Consider the following 18,483-nt stretch of genomic DNA (forward strand, 5'->3'; position numbering starts at 1 on the left):
TTTGTTTTTGTCTTTTTACCTTTTTTCTAGGGCCGCACCCCTGGCATAAGGAGGTTCCCAGGCTAGGGGTCTAATCGGAGCTGTGCCAGAGCCACAGCAACGGGGGATCTGAGCCACGTCTGCGACGTACACCCCAACTCACGGCAACGCCGGATCCTGAACCCACTGAGCGAGGCCAGGGATGGAACCACTAAGCCACAGCGAGAACTCCCTAATTCAATTTGTTAAAGTCAACTGTGTTTCTATGTACCAGCAGAAGAGGGTAGGACTTCCCCTCATGGCTCAGCAGTTAACAAACCCGACTAGGATCCCTGAGGTTGCGGGTTCGATCCCTGGAGAGACATCCTACGCTCAGTAGACGGGGAAACAATATTTTAGAGACGACTCGTCTCCAGAGGGATTCAAAATTCAACAAAATCTTCACTTACTCCTTCAAAAAAAATCCCAATAGAGTTTTTCCTGGAACTATGACAAGCTGTTTTTGAGCTTCTAAGGAAAACTAACAGTGCCTAGAACAGCTGAGGAGGTGAGATCATTTTGAAAGATCAGGAGGACCGGGCGGAGGAGGAAAAGGAGAAAGAGAAAGCGAATTTTAAGAAGTGACTCCCCCGTATCAAGACCTGCTTTGAAACCTGAGTAAGTAGGGAGTTCCCTGGTGGTCCAGTGCTCGCTACTTTCACCACTGTCGCCTGGGGTCAGTCCCTTGTCTGGGAAGTGATTATATTCAAACTAAGACATGTGTTCGAGATCCCTTGCGACGCAGTTTAAGGATCCGGCGTTGCCCCTGCTGTGGCTCCGGTCGCCCCTGCGTGCAGGCTGGATCCCTGGCCCAGGAACTTCCGTGTGCCATGGGCGTGACCACAAAGAAAAAGGAAAAAGGAAAAAGTTGTGTTCGTCAAATGATATCACAAGCAAACTGCAAAGAAACACAAGTCACGGGCAGAAAGAGGACATAACAGACCAAGGACCGGTATCCGGAATATGCAAAGAATCCCTCGAGACAGTAATGGCAAGACCACCTACCCAGAAAAATCGGTGAAGGCCTGATCAGGCGTTTTGCAGAAGCTCGGCATTGCCAGCGGTCGGCCAACGCCAAATAAAAGCCCAGCGAGGTAGCACCATTTCACACCCAGTGCACTCGGTCCAAGTTTTGGTGCAGATGAGGAGAAGGAGAAAGAAGTGGCTGCACAGTGGCATCGGGAGTGTCGTGCGGGCCAGCAGCGCCGAAATTGATTCCTCTGCGCCCGGCGCCCTGACAGCGTGTGTGCCCGGTGACCGGGCGAGTCCCCAGCCGGCATCGGGAGAAGCCAGCCCTCAGCACCCCTGTCAGGGACACAGGCATCGCCAAAGGACAGCCGCCAGGGTAAGGAGCCGTTTGCAGAAGGAAAATGACAGTGGGACTCCCTTTGTATCATTTTAAAGCTCACAAAATTCACTTAACCCGCTGAGCAAGGCCAGGGATCAAACCCGCATCCTCATGGATACTAGTCAGGTTCTTAACCCACTGAGCCACAGCAGGAACTCTACCAAACTTCCTTCACGAAGACCCCAACGGCTCCATTGGCTATGTCCTCCCACCTCTCGGACCCCTCGGTCCTCCCAGCCTCCCCTCCACTGGCACCCTGGCTCCCTAGGGAGCAATGCCCCAGAGAAAAAAACCCAGGGAGCTCCTGCCTTCGCCGCTGATGCCATGCCTAAGGCCAAGTCTCTGGGCTCTGCTCCTCCCCAGGGCATGTCTGGATGCCTCCCCTCTCTTGATGCCCAGAGCCACCCCTGGGCCAGGCTTCCCCCAGGCCAGGCCTCCCCCATGCTCTCCACCTGAGGGCCACCCGTTTGCACCCTGCCCAAGCGCAGAACGAAGTCCAGTGCTTTTGCCACAGTGCATTAGGTTTAGCGCCCCGTGGCCTGATGGTTAATGGGCAGGCGCCTTGTCACTTCCTTGCTACATGACTTGGTGCAAGTTCCCTGACCTCTCATGCCACCTTCCCCACCTGTGAACCATGGGCGATAGCTGCTCCCCCCTGTGGGGTCATCGGAAGGACTGGAGGATGACAGTAGGAGTAGAACCGTGGGGTTCAAGGTCAGCTTAAACCTCACTTCCTCTGTGAAGGTCTCCCTGATACCCTGAGCAGCGCCACCAGACTGGACTCCCCTTCCTTGCTGACCCACAGTACCCGCCACGGATGGGCTGTCCTAGCAGGAGGGTCCTGTCTGCTGGCAAGTAGTTCTGCCCCTCAGACACTTGCGGCAGACGGCAGTGGGCTTTGTCTCTGAATGGCCCCAGGGCAGGGGCCATGTCTGGCACCCAGTAGGCACTTCATGGAAGGCTGTGAAATGCCCAACTGCCTCCCTCGCCCCCCTCCCCGTCGTGGGAGGGTACCTCCCCGCTCTCACCCTTTCCCGACAGGTGCGCGCAGCCAGCCTGCCGTCATTTCTCCAGAGGCCAGCAGAGGGCAGCAGTGCCCTGGCCCGCGCCGCTGTCGGGTGAAGGGGCGGGCGCGGAGGGGCTGGGCTGCCCGGGTGGCCCGCCGGGACAAGTCGGGTTGGGCGTTGGGCGCGATTGCATTGTGGGGCAGGAGGCTGGGACTCCTCCGGGACACACTCCTGGCACCACCAGCTTCTCCTCAGCCCCTGCCGGCGGCCCACCCAGGTAGGCCGGAGCCTGGGCTGGCAAGGGCACTGGGGGCAGGGGTCAGCAGGTCACCAGGTCAGTGTGGGGGGGTGCCATCTGGGGGCATGCTGGGGCCCAGGAGAAGCCAGGGGTCTGCAGGCGGACTAGCCTGAATCCGGCAAAGGCCCTCAGACGCCAGCCCCATCCCTGTGCCGACACCGCCTGATGCCTGTGGCACAGTTCCTTCCCCACCAAGACCGGGGGGTGGCCCCGGAGCTGGAAGGGAGGACTCGCGGGGCTTCTGCCCCTAAACGGGAGACCTGGCACTTCCGGCCACAGGGCAGGGCATGGGGTGGGGAAGCAGCCCGCCTGGCTCCCTGCCCCCACAGCCACCCAACCAGCCCAGCCAGGTGGCAGGAGCCTGCTGCTAACCACCGCGCACACACGTGGAGAAGATGGGGACCCCAACTTGAGCACACCTGTTACTGCACCTCGGGCCACAGCCCTCGCTCTGCCGGCCTGGTGTACAGATGGCGCCCTGGGAGGGTGGCAGGAGAGCCAGCTGCAAGCTGCCACTCCCTTCCCCATCCCAATCCCATGTGTGCAGGACTGTGTCTCCCCCGGGGGAGGGAGAGGGGACAGCCGGCAAAAAGCCGCCAAGTCTGAAGCTAAGGGCTTGCTTCCCGCCCCCTCCTGTGCCCCCTCCAGAAGCATCCTCCACCAGCACTGCCCACTGCCACCAGACTGTACCTGGCACGACTTTGCCAGTCCCTGGGGATGGGGCCTGATGGGGCCAATCTTATTCCGGGCTAAGGGGGCAGGGGGGTTCGGGGAGAAGGTCTCCTGGGCGGGCTGCCTTGGCCAGCCTCTCCCCTGCCCCCAGCCTGGACAAAGGCAGGCATTGAGGGCCAGGACTTGCCTCCAGCCCGGCACCAAGGCTACTAAGGCTGAAGCTGGCATTGCAGGGCTCAGAGCCTGGCCTTTGCATGGGGGCTCCATGGCCTACCCTGTGCCCTTCACAGAGACCCCGGGGGGCGACACAAGGGAGGAGCACGCTGGCTGGCACGGGGCATGGGGGAGGGGTGCTGCCTGTGTAAGGAAACCCTGTCCCTTTGTCCCCAGATCCCAGGGGGTGTCTCTCTGGGGGTGGGGAGTGACAGGGAGCCCCCTGGGTAGGGATAAGAATACCAGATAGCGGGTCCCTGGCCTGGGCCTCTGGACAGAGGGGACAGAGGGGACATTGTTGGGGTGGAGGCAGGGCTGCCTCGGCCCGGCCCCCATTGACAAAGCTGCCAGCTGTGGTGGCGCCTGGCTGCCAGGCCCTCGGCACCCCCCAACCCCCTCCCTGCCGCCTCCCCTGGTGGGACGTGAATGAGGCCAAGCCTCAACTATCTCCCTCCCACTCAGGACAATGCCCCCCCGCAGCCGCCTTGTGCCCGTCACCACTGCCCCAGGGCAGCTGAACTGAGATGTGCCTCTCTTAGTGCCACGCTGCCCGGGAGGCACCTCTGCTGCTCCCCTTTGCCACGGTAAGTGCCTGAGCCCAACGTGCCCAGAGACCTTCCCCTGGGGACGCGCAGGGCCAGGAAGAGCCCGAGGAGCCTGGACGCCAGCACTGCACCTCCCGCTGCGGTCGCCCACCCCAGACACTGGCGCCGATAGCCGGGGTCTGGAGGAAATGGCCCTGTCCCCAAGCCGGTCCTGACCTTCCTGCCTGTGTTTCTGAGATAAGGGCTCAGGGGCCTTTCTCGGGGCTCTACCCGCAGCTGGCGTGCCCGCCAGGGCCCCGAGCTGGCAGGATGCTGAGTGACAGTGCGCCTGTTCCCAGCCGGCACACGCCCACACGCCCGGCTGTGCGGGACCCTAACTCAACTTAGGACCTGCTTCCGCGCCGTCTGCATCCGAGGTCAGGAGGAGGCTGTGGGGCAGGGGCTGCTGTGAGTGGATCCTGGCTGGGCAGTGAGGTGGCAGGACCCAGCGGGAGCCCCACTCGGAGCCTCCTCTGGGCGCCACCTGACAGGTGCGGAGGCACCACGCCCGCTGCTGCCGGGCCTTTCTTTCAAGCCCTCCCCTCCGTCGAGGCCTCCTCCCAGCTGTCTTCTCTCTTGTGGCTTCCCTCCCCACGCCACCCCTCCCTGTGCCGCTGGCGGAGCCCATGCTGGAGCCCCGGGGGGGTGGGGGCAAAGGACCGGCCTCCTCCGGCCCCTGCACCCCGCGTGGTCTCTCGGTGCCCTCAGCCCTCACCACCGCCCTCGCTGGCTTTGCAGGGGAGGGTCCCCCCCGCCCCCCCGCCCTCCTCCCCCTGCTCTCCCCGCCCCCCTCTCCGTTGCTCGGGGTCCCTTCGCTGGTGCTCCTGTGGCTTTTCAGGATCTGCCCCCTCCGCGTTGAGAAGAGGATGAGGAAAAGTCCTGCTTCGCACATGCATTCGCCCTCCCCGCCCGGGTCCTCTGCCCCTTCCGCCTGCGACCCTTTCTCTCCCTCGTTTTGTCCCTCCCTTTGCTTCTCTCCGCCCCCGCTTTCTGCTTCCGTCCCTCTGCCCCTCGGTCCTCCCGTGCCTCACTTTCTATCCATCTCTCTGCTGGACTCTTCCATCCTTCCGTTCCCATCAGCGCCCTGACTGGCGCTCTCTTGCCCGGCCTCCCCCCCCCCAGGGCCCCGCGATGGCTCCCCGGCCTCCCCTTGGCGCCCTCCTGCTGCTCGTGCTGCCGCTGCTGTGGCCACCACGCGCCCCGACCCGGGCCCACCGCTTCTCGGCACCCAACACCACCCTCAACCGCCTGGCACTGGCGCCGGGCCGGGGCACGCTCTACGTGGGCGCCGTGAACCGCCTCTTCCAGCTGAGCCCCGAGCTGCGGCTGGAGTCAGTGGCCGTCACGGGCCCCGTCTTCGACAGTCCCGACTGCGTGCCCTTCCGGGACCCGGCCGAGTGCCCGCAGGCCCAGATGACCGACAACGCCAATCAGCTGCTGCTGGTGAGCAGCCGGGCCCAGGAGCTGGTGGCCTGCGGGCAGGTGCGGCAGGGCGTGTGCGAGAAGCGGCGCCTAGAGGACGTGGCGCAGGTGCTGTACCGGGCCGAGGACCCTGGCGATGGACAGTTTGTGGCTGCCAACACCCCAGGGGTGGCCACGGTGGGCCTGGTGGTGCCTGGGTCGGGCCGGGACCTCCTGCTGGTGGCCAGGGGCCTGGCGGGCAAGCTGTCGGGCGGGCTGCCGCCCCTGACCGTGCGCCAGCTGGCCGGACCGCAGCCCTTCTCCAGCGAGGGCCTGGGCCGCCTGGTCGTGGGCGACCTCTCTGACTACAACAACAGCTACGTGGCCGCCTTCGCCGATGCCCGCTCTGCCTACTTTGTCTTCCGCCGCCGGGGGGCCCGGGCACAGGCTGAGTACCGCTCCTACGTGGCCCGGGTGTGTCTGGGAGACGCCAACCTCTACTCCTACGTGGAGGTGCCCCTCACCTGCAGGGGCCAGGGCCTCGTCCAGGCCGCCTTTCTTGCCCCGGGCACCTTGCTGGGGGCATTTGCTGCGGGCCTGAGGGGAGCACGGGCGGCCCTGTGCGCCTTTCCCCTGGCTGAGCTGGACGCGAGCATGGAGCGGGCCCGACGCCTTTGCTACACGGCGGGAGGCCAGGGCCCCAGCGGCACAGAGGAAGCCACTGTGGAGTACGGGGTGACATCGCGCTGCGTCACCCTGCCCCCCGTGAGTGCCTGGGCCCCCTCTCTCCTCGCCCGAGGCTCTCCTTCCCCCTTCTGGCAGAGGCTCCGGCCCTCTCCCGGGCCTCGTCTTACTTGGCCTGCCTGCCCCTTCTGTCCCTGTCCCTCTGAGGACCTGCAGCGTCTCTCGACCCAGGGCCGGGGCTGCCGGACGCTCTCGCGTGACAATGCCCCACGACCGCTGGTCTAGAGGATGCCAAGGAGGGGCTGACTCGGTCCGAGCCCCCTGGCTCGCCTCAGCCTGTCTGTCCTTCCGCCCCACAACCTTAGCTCTTCTCGCGGCTGCCTTGTCATCCTCTCCCCACTGCAGATCTGGCCCCAGGAAGGTACCTCCTACCTCCTCCGAGAACCGATCCCCCGCGCTCTGCCCCGCAGGACTCCCCCGATTCCTACCCCTGCGGCGATGAACACACGCCCAGCCCCATTGCGGGCCGCCAGCCCCTGGAGGCTGGGCCTCTGCTGCAGCTGGAAGAGTCCATCAGCGCCGTGGCAGCCCTCCAGGCAGATGGGCACACGATAGCCTTTCTGGGGGACGTCCAGGGCCAGCTGCACAAGGTAAGGGCCTGGGCAAGGAGGGGGTGGCCCTAGGCAGGCCCCCCAGCCCCCAGCCTCCATGCGGCCAGGCCGGGCCGGCCTCAGTGGCCTGCCTTGGTGCGCCCTGGCCCTGGGGCGGCTCACAGAAGCCCCAGATTCCTTCCACCTGGGCCTGTGTCCTGCTGGCAGGTGGGAAAACCATGCCACACACCGATGGCCGGCTGGGTGCCGCCTCCTATCCGGGCTCCCAGCTGTGTGGCTTATGATGCCCCCCGGGCAGCCCCGTCCCCTCCGGCCGATAACGGGAGACGCGGACTTCTGGTGGCCTCCTTGTCCCCCATAGCTGCCCTTCTGCTCCTGGCACCCAAGGGCCCCACCATGCCCGGCCTCCCTGGCTGGGGCATGCCGAGTCAGGGGGGCACCATGGGCAGGCTGGATGCCGATGGGCCTACCCAGCCTCCCCGCCATGGCCAGGGCTCCCCGGCCTGGCGGGAAGGGGAGCCGGCTCTGTGGGGCGGGATGTTCCCTCCCAGCCAGGAGAGCACATGCCCCGAGCCCTTGGTGGCCTGTGGGCATCTTGAGAGCGAGCCTTGGCTCGGTGGGCTGGCCCAGCCCCGTCCTTGTCATCCTCCCAGGTCTTTCTCAATGGCACCCAAGGTCAGGTGTACCACTCACAACAAGTGGGACCCCCAGGCTCCGCCATCAGCCCCGACCTGCTGCTGGACAGCGGCGGCAGCCACCTCTATGTCCTCACTTCCCAGCAGGTGAGGGCTGTCGCGGGGGCCGGGCGCGCGAGGCTCCAGGCCCTGCACCCACCACCTCTGTCCCCCGCTGCCTGTCCAGGTGGACCGGGTGCCCGTGGCGGCCTGCTCCCACTTCTCTGACTGCACCAGCTGCCTCCAGGCCCGGGACCCACTGTGCGGCTGGTGTGTCCTCCAGGGCGGGTGAGTGCGGAGCTGTGCCCTCACACGGAGCACCGTCCAGCACCCCCGGCCTGCCCCAGCCTGCCAAGCCGCCAAGCTGGCTGGCGTCCGCTTCCCAACACTGCCAATGTTGTGTTGTGCCAGGCCTGTCGCCTCTCTCAGGGCTCCCCCGGCCCACGCCAGCTCCCCTCCAGACCATGCTCCACAGGGCACCCCCAGGAATCCTTCATGGCAACCCTAAGTCAGATAGATCCACGTGCGCCCCTCCAAGCAGCCCCCCTCCACTCCTGAGAGTCAAGGCCCGGCCCGCACATGGGGCCGCGAAGCCCTCTGTGCTTGGCTGCTTCTCCCTCTCGCCCCCACTGCTCGCCGTGCTCTGGCAGAGCCATCCTCCCAAATCCCAGGGCATCTGCGACCCACGCGGGGACCGACTGGGCCCCTGCCCCCGCAGGTGCACCCGCAAGGGCCAGTGCGGGAGGGCCGCCCGGCCCGACCAGTGGCTGTGGAGCTACGGGGACAGCCACTGCCTGTACATCCAGAGCCTGCTGCCGGCCCACCACCCCCGCCAGGAGCCGGGCCAGGTGAGGCGCCTGCTGCCGCCTGCCCGTGGCACTGCCCCGGCCCCCTCCTCGCCCGCCGCCTCTGCGCCCACCCCTCGCTGCCCTGGCTCCATCTCCCTGGGCCAGGTGGGTCCCCCGGAAGCCCCCACCTGCTGTGTTTTCCTCGCACGCGTCCCAGGTCACCTTGTGGGTGCCTCGGCTGCCCGCCCTTGCTCTGGATGAATACTACCACTGCGCCTTTGGGGACGACGAGAGCTTGGCTCACGTGGAAGGGCCCCACGTGTCCTGTGTCACTCCTCCCCAGAACCAGCTGCCGCCTAACCCTCCAGGCGCAGGTGAGGGGCCCCCGGGCGGGGGCGGGGGGGAACGAGGGCAGGAGCCGGAGGGGCAGGGGCCACATGACCTGCCTGCCGCCGCCACCCCTCCCAGACCACATCACCCTGCCCCTGGCGCTGATGTTTGAGGACGTGGCCGTGGCTACCACCAACTTCTCCTTCTACGACTGCAGTGCTGTCCAGGCCTTGGAGGCGGCTGCCCCGTGAGTGGCGGGCGCGGCTGCTGGGCAGGGGTGGTGACTCCAGATGGCACCCAGCCTGAGCAGCGCCTTGCCCCCCCCCCCCAGGTGCCGCGCTTGTGTGGGCAGCCTCTGGCGCTGCCACTGGTGCCCCCAGAGCAGCCACTGCGTGTACGGGGAGCGCTGCCCGGAGGGCGAGAGGACCGTCTACAGCGCCCAAGAGGTGGGTGGGCCCAGGCAGCTGGGTCCCTTCACCTCCGCTGTAGACCCACCCTGCCCTGTGCCCCCCAGGCTCCTGGACTCCGCAAGTGCTGAGGGGTCTCCTCTCCCCAGGTGGACATCCAGGTACGTGGCCCAGAGGCTTGTCCCCGGGTCGAGGGCCTGGCAAGCCCCCTCCTGGTGCCCGTGGGCTGGGAGAGCCGCTTGGCCCTGCGTGTACAGAACCTTCAGCATTTCCGGGTGAGTGTCCCCAGGGGCAGGGGACAAGGACAGCAGGGGCGGGGGCAGGCTCGGTGGCTGACGGTGTCCCCCACCCCCCAGGGCCTGCCTGCCTCCTACCACTGCTGGCTAGAGCTGCCAGGAGAACTGCAGAGGCTGCCGGCCTCCCTGGAGGAGACGGCCGGGGACGCGGGCCTCCTCTACTGCCAGGCCCAGCAGGTGGGCAGCTGCCTGCAGTCTCACATGCCACTGGATGCCTCGTGCAGCCCCGGGAGCCCCACTCGCACCCTCGCTTGTCCCAGGCCTTGAGGGGCTTGCCCCTTCTGCCTGTCGTGCGTGCCCAGGAACACGGTGCCCACCGACCGCCTCTGCTGGGCAACGGACGTGGGCACGGAACAATGGCACCCATTCTGGGAGGAGCGTCCTGGAGGAGGCAGGGGTCAAGGGGTGTTCCGAGCTGCCTCGGGCCTGACCCCGCCCTCCGCCCACAGTTCTACCCGTCCGTGGCCCAGCGGGAGCTCCCGGTGCCCATCTATGTCACCCGGGGTGAGGGCCAGCGGCTGGACAATGCCCACACTCTTCATGGTGAGCGTGGGGCCGGCGGGGCCAGCAGGGCAGGGTGTGCAGCAGCAGGGAGGTGCCTCAGCATGACGCCCAACCTTCCCTAGTGACCCTGTATGACTGTGCTGTGGGCCACCCGGACTGCAGCCACTGCCAGGCAGCCAACAGGAGCCTAGGCTGCCTGTGGTGCAGCCATGGCCAGCCCGCCTGTCGCTATGGGCCGCTGTGCCCGCCCGGGGCCGTGGAGCCGCTGTGCCCCAAGCCCAGCATCGACATGGTGAGGTTTCCCCCACCCCCACCCCTCCCCCGTGGCCCAGCCCCCCACCTCCGCCACCGCCCCCCCCCCCGCCCTACCCCCCACCGCCTTCGCCTCGCCTGGCTCAGACCAGCCCCGCCTCAGGCCCCTGAGCAGCTCTGTCCCCACTCGGGCTGGCCAGCCCGCCGAGCAGGCACCTCCCACCACAAAGAGGGGGTGCATTTGGGGGAGCGCATCACTCCCGTTCCCTGTTGCAGATCGAGCCCCTGACCGGCCCCCCCGAGGGTGGCTTGGCCCTCACCATCCTGGGCTCCAACCTGGGCCGGGACTTTGCCGATGTGCGGGACGCCGTGAGTGTGGCTGGCCGGCCCTGCAGCCCTGAGCCCTCTCTCTACCGCACCTCTGCTCGGTGAGACGTCCGGGCGGCCAGGGGCAGAGAGATACTTTCACAGGGAGCCCTCAGAGACAGGCCGCCCGGGGAGAAGGGAGGCTGGCAGGCAAACCCTGCGGGCCCGGGTGAGATGCGCCAAAGGAAGAGGAGCCGGGGGAAGAAGGAGGGCAGCTGGCCGCGAGCAGCGTGGAGGGGCCGGGCTCCAGGCAGCGGCTGGCGGGTGGCCGGTGGCTCCCGCCGGGGAGGGCCTGGCCTGCGGGGCCCCTGAGCAGCTATCGGGCCTCGCCCTCCAGGATCGTGTGTGTGACGTCTCCTGCCCCCAGCGGCACCGTGGGGCCAATCCGAGTGGCCATTAAGCGTCGGCCGCCAGGCATCTCAACCCAGCACTTCACCTACCAGGTCAGTGCCCACCCAGGGTGCCTCCCACACCGGGGACAGTGGAGAGAAGGGGCAGGAGGGTGGCGCCATCTGCGTGAGGATTTCCAACTTGACCTCAAGGTAGCAGGAAGTCCAGGAGGGAAGCCATGTGATCCGAGGGATCGCTCTGGCCCCTGAGTGCCGGATGGCCTGGGGAGAGCAGGTGAGCCAGCAGGACCGCACTGAGCCGCAGAGCTGTGGGGCTCGCTGCCAGCCAGGCTGCCTGCGGGCATGGGGGTGGGGGAGAGACACCTGCCGGGGCCATTTCTGGGGCCAGGAAGCCCAGGGCGGGAGCCGTGGGGTCACGACCAGTTGGCACAGGCAGCACCCCAAGAAGGCGCCTGGATCGCAGAGCTGAGAGCTCAGGGTGTGGGCTCCGCCGAAGCCGTGGCAGAGGACAGGCAGTGAGGCGAAAAGAGCACCCCCTGGTGGGTGGGCCGGCTGAGAGGAGCGCTGTGGGGAATGCTCGGCAGTGGGAGGGGGCGGGGGGGGGGGGCAGGAGACAGAGCCTCGCAGGGCGGGGCCTTGGGGACTGCAGCCAAGGCGAGCAAGCGCCGGGCCAGGCTGCTCTGCCTGCCCCATCCTGCCCTGTCCCCCAGGACCCTGTCCTACTGAGCCTGAGTCCCCAGTGGGGTCCCCAGGCCGGGGGCACCCAGCTCACCATCCACGGGCGGCACCTCCAAACAGGAGGCAACATCAGTGTCTTTGTGGGTGGCCAGCCCTGTCCTATGTGAGTATCTCCCTATGTGAGTAGTCCCCGTTGTCCCCTCCTGTACACTGCGGGTGGTGGACTCAGGGCTCGCCAAGCCCCCATCAGAGTCCAAGGGACGTGGACGCTGTGCCAACCCCGGGGGTCTCCGCCCGTGCTGGGGGAGGTGAAGCGGGTCTCTGTGGGCGGCCAGGTCCAGGCTGGAGCCCAAGATGCCAGACCCCTCCCCCCCTGTAGCCGGGAGCCAGTGTGTCCTGAGGCCATCGTGTGCCACACCATGCCCCAGGTGGGCCCAGGAGAAGCTGTGGTTCGAGTGGCCTTTGGCCATGCCCAGCGCACGCTGCTCGACAGCCCCTTCCGCTACGCCGCCAACCCCCAGCTCGTGGCGGCCGAGCCCAGCGTCAGCTTCCGGGGGTAAGGACCTGGTCCACCCGGGGTGGCCCGTGTGCCCTGCCGGGGAGGTGGGGAGGCAGGACTGGGCTGGGCTGCCCGCCACCCGCTCCCTGCTGAGTACTGCCTCTCCTGGCACAGGGGCGGGCGACTGATCCGAGTCAGGGGCACGGGCCTGGATGTGGTGCTGCAGCCCCTGCTGTCTGTGTGGCTGGAGGCCGCGGCGGAGGTGCCGGCTATGGGGGCGCGGTCGCGGGACCTGACCCCCAGGAGGAGCTGCGGGGCTCCCGCTGCGGCGCCCCAGACTTGCACCCAGCTTGAGGGGGGCTTGCTGCAGGTGAGACCCCACCAGCAGGCGGCTGTGCCACTGTGCCCTGGGAGCGAGCAGGGGAGCCCCGGCTCACTCTCCCTCGCCCTGGCCCGCTGCCTCACAGTGCTCCACCACCTGCTCCGTCAACTCGTCCAGCCTCCTCCTGTGCCGGAGCCCCGCGGTGCCAGACGGGGCGAGCCCCCGGCGGGTCTTCTTCAGCCTGGACAATGTGCACGTGGACTTTGCCAGCGCCAGCGGGGGCCAGGACTTCCTGTACCAGCCCAACCCCCGCCTGGCCCCCCTCAGCCGCGAGGGCCCCGGCCGCCCCTACCGCCTCAAGCCAGGCCACGTCTTGGACGTGGAGGTGAGGGCGTCCCCCGCCAGCTCGGTGCAGGGGGCCGCGGGCGCAGGCTGGGCCCGTGGGCTCAGGCCGCTGGTCTGTCTCCCAGGGCGAGGGTCTCAACCTGGGCATCAGCAAGGAGGAGGTGCGGGTGCACATCGGGGCCAGCGAGTGCCTGGTGAAGACGCTCACGCTCACCCACCTGTACTGCGAGCCGCCCCCGAGGGCCCCGCAGCCCACCAATGGCTCCAGCCCCCTGCCGCAGTTCGTGGTGAGGCTGGGTCCCCGAGCGCAGGGGCGGGCGGCTGGAGCCCGGAAGGCCCGCGCTCAAGAGCCCCGTCCCCGCCCGCCCCAGGTGCAGATGGGCAACGTGCGGCTGGCGCTGGGCCCTGTCCTGTACGAGGCCGAGCCCGTGCTGGCTGCCTTCCCGGTGGAGGCCCAGGTGGGCCTGGGCCTGGGCGCGGCCGTGCTGATCGGCGCCGTGCTCCTCCTCATCCTCACGTACAGGTGAGGGTGCTCCCCGCCGCGCGTGCCCTCGTGCAAACTCCCCTCCTCCGCTCTGGCAGGGGCGCCCCGTGGCAGGCCTCTGGCCACCGGACGCCTGGTCCCCTGGCTGCAGGCACAAGAGCAAGCAGGCCCTGCGGGACTACCAGAAGGTTCTGGTGCAGCTGGAGAACCTGGAGATCGGAGTGGGCGACCAGTGCCGAAAGGAGTTCACAGGTTGGGAGGGAGCGGTGGCGGGGGGGCGGGGGGGGCGCGGCGGGTGCAGGGGTTCCGGGGCCTGAGCTCACACCCTGGCGGCCCACAGACCTGATGACCGAGATGACCGACCTCAGCAGCGACCTGGAGGCCAGCGGGATCCCCTTCCTGGACTACCGTACGTACGCCGAGCGCGTCTTCTTCCCTGGGCGCCGCGGCTGCCCGCCGCAGCCTGCCCTCGAGGGGCCCGGAGAAGACGGCCGCCGTGGCCCCGCGCGCCAGGGCCTCCTGCAGCTCTCCAACCTGCTCAACAGCAAGCTCTTCCTGCTCACGGTGAGGGCGGGCCACATGCGCGTGGACGGGGCCTCGGGCGAGGCGCTGGGGCTGGGCAGCGGGTGTGGGCACACCGGCAGGAGGAGGCTTCCCGGGGCCGAGCGCCTGCACCCCCACGCCTGCCTAGCTCATCCACACCCTGGAGGAGCAGCCCACCTTCTCCCAGCGGGACCGCTGCCACGTGGCTTCCCTGCTGTCCCTGGCGCTGCACGGCAAGCTGGAGTACCTGACGGACATCCTGAGGACGCTGCTCGGGGACCTGGCCGCCCACTACGTGCACAGGAACCCCAAGCTCATGCTGCGCAGGTTGGCCTGGGCCCTTGACCGCGCCAGGCAGCCGCGGAGCTGGCTCCTTCCCTCCCGCCCTGTCCCGGGGCAGGCAGGGCCAGGAAGCCCCAGGAGGCTGGCGGGAGGTGGACGCCCTGACCTGGAGCCCCCTCCCTGCAGGACGGAGACCATGGTGGAGAAGCTGCTCACCAACTGGGTGTCCATCTGTCTGTACGCCTTCCTGAGGGTGAGGGCGCCTTCTCCCCGCGCTCGGTTCCAGGGCTGCAGCCTGTGGCCTCACTGACCGGCGCCCCCCCCGCCCCAGTGCCCCCCGGGGCCTTGGGCGCGAGGGCCGGGCGCCTCGGCAAGGGAAGGGCCTCGAACCTCCGGCCGCCCTCGCTCCGTGCTGCCCCCGCTGCGCCCCCCCCCCCCCACCAAGCCTCACATGGCACCCCTGCCTGGTTGTTGCAGGAGGTGGCCGGTGAGCCGCTGTACATGCTCCTCCGGGCCATCCAGTACCAGGTGGACAAGGGCCCCGTGGACGCTGTGACAGGCAAGGCAAAGCGGACCCTGAACGACAGCCGCCTGCTGCGGGAGGATGTGGAGTTCCGGCCCCTGACGCTGATGGTGCTGGCGGGCCCCGGGGCGGGCGGGGCCGCAGGCAGCAGCGCGGGGCAGCGCGTGCCCGCCCGGGTGCTCGACACGGACACCATCACCCAGGTCAAGGAGAAGGTGCTGGACCAAGTCTACAGGGGCACCCCCTTCTCCCAGAGGCCCTCGGTGCACGCCCTGGATCTCGGTGAGAGCCCGCCTGCCCGGGAAGGTTCGCCCCTGTGGCCGCTCAGCTCTGTCGCTCCGAACGGTGGACTTGGGGAACGGGCTGTGGCCTGACGGGCGTCCCTGGGTCCCGCCAGAGTGGCGCTCGGGCCTGGCTGGTCACCTAACCCTGTCAGACGAGGACCTGACCTCGGTGACTCAGAACCGCTGGAAGAGACTCAACACCCTGCAGCACTACAAGGTACCAAGGCGCGGGGCACGCGGGGGCGTGGGGGGCGCCGCCGGGGCAGCCGGGGACAGAGGCCAGCCTCTGCTGCCCTCCCCGCCAGGTCCCCGATGGAGCCACGGTGGGGCTCATCCCGCAGCTGCACAACGGAGGCGCCGTCTCCCAGAGCCTGGCCCAGAGCTGCCCCCCCGGGGAGAGTGAGTCCCACGGTCCAGGAGCTTGGGGCGGGCAGGCGGGAGTCCCGGGCCAGCCGCCTGCCTCGCTGGAGCTTGTGAACCCCCTGCCAGCAGGCCAGCCCAAACTCTAGGCTGAGCCGGGGCCTGGGGCGGGCGAGGGCAGTGGCGTGTCCTGGTCGGGAGGGCCGGGGGGGCCCCGGGTCCTGGGCCAAGGGCTATCAGGCCAAGCAAGCCCCCAGGCTGCCAGCGTGCCCTCCACATGTCCCTGGCCCTGCGCGCCTCCCCAGGTGAGGGGGGCGGGGGCACTGGACCGAGGGCCGGCCTCTGTGCCCGCAGACGTCCCCATGCTGGAGGACAGTGAGGAGGGTGGGGTCCGCCTCTGGCACCTGGTGAAAGCCACCGAGGAGCCAGAAGGGGCCAAGGCGCGGCGCAGCAGCCTGAGGGAGCGGGAACGGGAGCGGGCCCGGGCCAAGGCCATTCCGGAAATCTACCTCACCCGCCTGCTCTCCATGAAGGTGAGTGTGGCCGGCGTGGTCCCCGCGGCAGGGGGAGGAGGGGCTGGTCGGCCCAGCCCCTCCCATGCGGGTCGCTGCCTTGCAGGGCACGCTGCAGAAGTTTGTGGATGACGCCTTCCAGGCCATCCTCAGCGTGAACCGGCCTGTGCCCATCGCTGTCAGGTACCTGTTTGACTTCCTGGACGAGCTGGCCGAGAGGCATGGCATCGAGGACCCGGAGACCTTGCACATCTGGAAGACGAACAGGTGCTTCTCTGGCCGCCCCCGCCCCCGCATCAACAGCACGTGGAGTCCCAGAGAAACAGGGACGGGGCTGGGACACGGGCAGCAGGGCCGGGCCAGGAGCCCAGGCCGGCGGCATTCACCCCGGGTTCCATCCGCGGCGTGGACGCGCGGGACCGCTCCCCATGCCCCTCGGTGCTGGGGCCCAGGCTGCGGCCGGGCCTCACGCCCACGGCCGGCCCGTGTCCCCAGCCTGCTGCTGCGCTTCTGGGTAAACACCCTGAAGAACCCCCAGCTCATCTTTGACGTGCGGGTGTCGGACAACGTGGACGCCGTCCTGGCCGTCATCGCACAGACCTTCATAGACTCCTGCACGGTGTCAGAGCATAAAGTGGGCCGGGTGAGGGCCCGTGGGAAGCCCCTGGGGCTCGGCGCGGGGCCCTGGCTGGGGCTGGGGGTGGCCGGAGCTCCCCCGCGGCCGCACTCACGCCCACCCCGCCCGGAGCAGGACTCCCCGGTGAACAAACTCCTCTACGCCCGGGAGATCCCGCGCTACAAGCAGATGGTGGAGAGGTAGGTGCGGGGCCGTCGCGGCTGAGGGATCGGGGCCGCCCGCCGCCCCTGACGGTGCGGCCCCCTGCAGATACTACTCGGACATTCGCCAGAGCTCGCCGGCCAGCTACCAGGAGATGAACTCCGCCCTGGCCGAGCTCTCCGGGGTGAGCCACGGGCCGGCGGCGGGGCGGGGCGTCAGAGAGGGAGAGGGAGAGGGAGATGGAGGCCTGGGGCTCAGGGACCAGGCTGGGGCCTCACCCGCCACGTGCTGCCCACAGAACTTCACCTCCGCCCCCCACTGCCTGGAAGCCCTGCAAGAGCTGTACAAGCACATCCACAGGTATTACGACCAGGTGAGGTCCAGGGCCCTCTGGAGGGGCCGGGGGCAGTGGCCGGGCTCAGTCCGGGCGGAGGAGGGAAGGGCCAGGTGGCGGAAGGGGCTGCGCTCCCTCCAGATGGCCGAGTTGGAGGCGGGCGGGGTGCCCTGGGGCCGGCGGGCAGACGCCGGGGCCTCAGGTGGGCGGCCATCTCTGCCCGGCAGATCATCAGTGCCCTGGAGGAGGACCCTGTGGGCCAGAAGATGCAACTGGCCTGCCGCCTGCAGCAGATTGCCGCCCTGGTGGAGAACAAGGTGACCGACCTGTGAGTTCGGGCAGTGGCAGGACCCGAGGACCCGCCATCTCAGCGCTTTCCCGCCCACCCGCCACCCAGAAGAGCCCTGGATGGAGCCAGCGGCCCCCGAGTGGCCGGCAGAGAGTAGGAGGGGCTCCTGGCGCCTCACCATCCAACTCCCGCGCCCCCGGCCCTGCTTCTTTCTAATTTATACCCATCCTTCTCCCTCCCCCTCCCCCACTGTATTTATGTACTTGCTGGAGCCTCACGTCTGGAAATAAAATAGACGTATGTCTTTTTAGAAGAAGCACACTCCCTAGCCCCGCCTCCCCCGGTGATGGCTTCCACTGCCTGAGAAAAAGAGGACCCGCAGCCATCACTCTCCTCCCTCCCCGACCCCCATCTATGCCCCCCCACCCAGTTCTTTTCTCGGCACAAGGATGTGGGACCAAGTGTCTCCCATCTTGGGATGACCAGTCACGGCCAAGGCCCCTCTGCTTCGTCCTGACCCCCTGACAGTCACCAGCTCCTCCCCCCTCCATTCTGTCCCGGGAGCAGCCAGTGTTCTTTCGGAAGAGCCAAAGTGTCCATCGGCCTCTGCCGGAACGCCACGCTTGTGCCCAGGGGCTCTGGGTGGGGCTCCTTGGTGGCCCAAGACCTCTGCTCGTCTTCCCCACCCGCAGCCACTCGTAAGCCAGGGCCAGCCACCGAGATCTCCAGCCCGTCCCGCTGCCTCCCTGGAGGCTAACCCCACCCCCTTTCTGGGGACCCAGTTCTCCTTTCTGGTCCCTTGGATGCGGCCCCAAGGTTGCAGCCCCGGAGGGCTCTGCCTGACCTGGACGTCGCTCTGTCACCAGCCCACGAGAGCTTGAGGAGGGCCCCCGAAGGGAGAGCCAGGGTGCACAGCTCCCTACGCCTCCCGAGCGCACACACACGTTGGTGGGGACAGTGAGCCAGGCAGGGTTGGCAGGCCCGGGGTGGAGCCAGACCCGGGCCCCAGGGAGCTGGGAGGTAAGCCACACAGGGCCATAGTGCTAGAGCCCTGGTGGGTCCTTGACTCCTAAGACAGGAAAGTGGGCACCTGGCTGAAAGTGAGCGGGGAATGCGGTACCCGTGGGCATGGCAGGGATTGCCTCCGGGAAGGCTCCCGCGAGGGCCAAGCCGGAAGCCAGAGAATGTTCCCGAAGTGTCACCTGTTCCCGAGGGCATGTGAGAGGGGTACAGGCTTGGCCTGAGGACCAGTTTGCCGGGTCCACAGTGCCCCTGTTTGGCTGTCCCCCCTAGCGGACCCTGCAGTGCCGGGACTGCTCGAGGACCGAGTCACTGTCAAGTGCCCCTTGGTGGCCCCCTCTGCCAGCCCTGGGGTGCAGGGGCTTAGCCTGGGGACCGGGTCCCCATGTCCCGCTGTGGGTGTCCCTCTGGGCCCTGGGCTGCGAGG

General features: G+C 68.0%; 1 protein-coding gene across 9 annotated transcripts; it reads left to right on the forward strand.

Moving 5' to 3' along the window:
• Positions 1 to 2,583: 2,583 nt before the first annotated feature.
• Positions 2,584 to 17,346, forward strand: PLXNB3 (plexin B3). 9 transcript variants are annotated; one of them, XM_085007491.1, is made up of 38 exons: positions 2,584 to 2,650; positions 4,019 to 4,140; positions 4,378 to 4,631; positions 5,263 to 6,306; positions 6,696 to 6,875; positions 7,490 to 7,618; positions 7,698 to 7,798; positions 8,229 to 8,358; positions 8,516 to 8,672; positions 8,767 to 8,875; positions 8,960 to 9,074; positions 9,185 to 9,310; positions 9,392 to 9,508; positions 9,781 to 9,874; positions 9,958 to 10,127; positions 10,364 to 10,515; positions 10,791 to 10,896; positions 11,514 to 11,644; positions 11,861 to 12,037; positions 12,155 to 12,350; positions 12,448 to 12,687; positions 12,773 to 12,934; positions 13,019 to 13,170; positions 13,283 to 13,383; positions 13,472 to 13,695; positions 13,823 to 14,001; positions 14,143 to 14,209; positions 14,434 to 14,589; positions 14,683 to 14,761; positions 14,877 to 14,980; positions 15,069 to 15,162; positions 15,478 to 15,656; positions 15,742 to 15,902; positions 16,131 to 16,278; positions 16,387 to 16,451; positions 16,522 to 16,597; positions 16,712 to 16,786; positions 16,975 to 17,346. In XM_085007491.1, exons 4-38 carry the CDS (start codon positions 5,272 to 5,274, stop codon positions 17,077 to 17,079), a joined length of 5,592 nt encoding a protein of 1,863 aa, XP_084863617.1. In that variant the 5' UTR covers positions 2,584 to 2,650; positions 4,019 to 4,140; positions 4,378 to 4,631; positions 5,263 to 5,271; the 3' UTR covers positions 17,080 to 17,346. The 9 variants fall into 9 exon arrangements, 7 of the variants coding, with proteins under 7 accessions (XP_084863617.1, XP_084863618.1, XP_005674062.2 ...); XM_085007492.1 differs by having other exon boundaries at positions 4,378 to 4,517; XR_014835193.1 differs by having other exon boundaries at positions 14,434 to 14,761; positions 15,819 to 15,902.
• Positions 17,347 to 18,483: the final 1,137 nt, after the last annotated feature.

The sequence above is a fragment of the Sus scrofa genome, chromosome X (assembly GCF_054392235.1).
Source record: "Sus scrofa isolate SSC_HxYL_T2T_F1_AM1 chromosome X, Sscrofa_HxYL_maternal_Yorkshire_Landrace_v2.0, whole genome shotgun sequence".
Lineage (NCBI taxonomy): Eukaryota > Metazoa > Chordata > Mammalia > Artiodactyla > Suidae > Sus > Sus scrofa.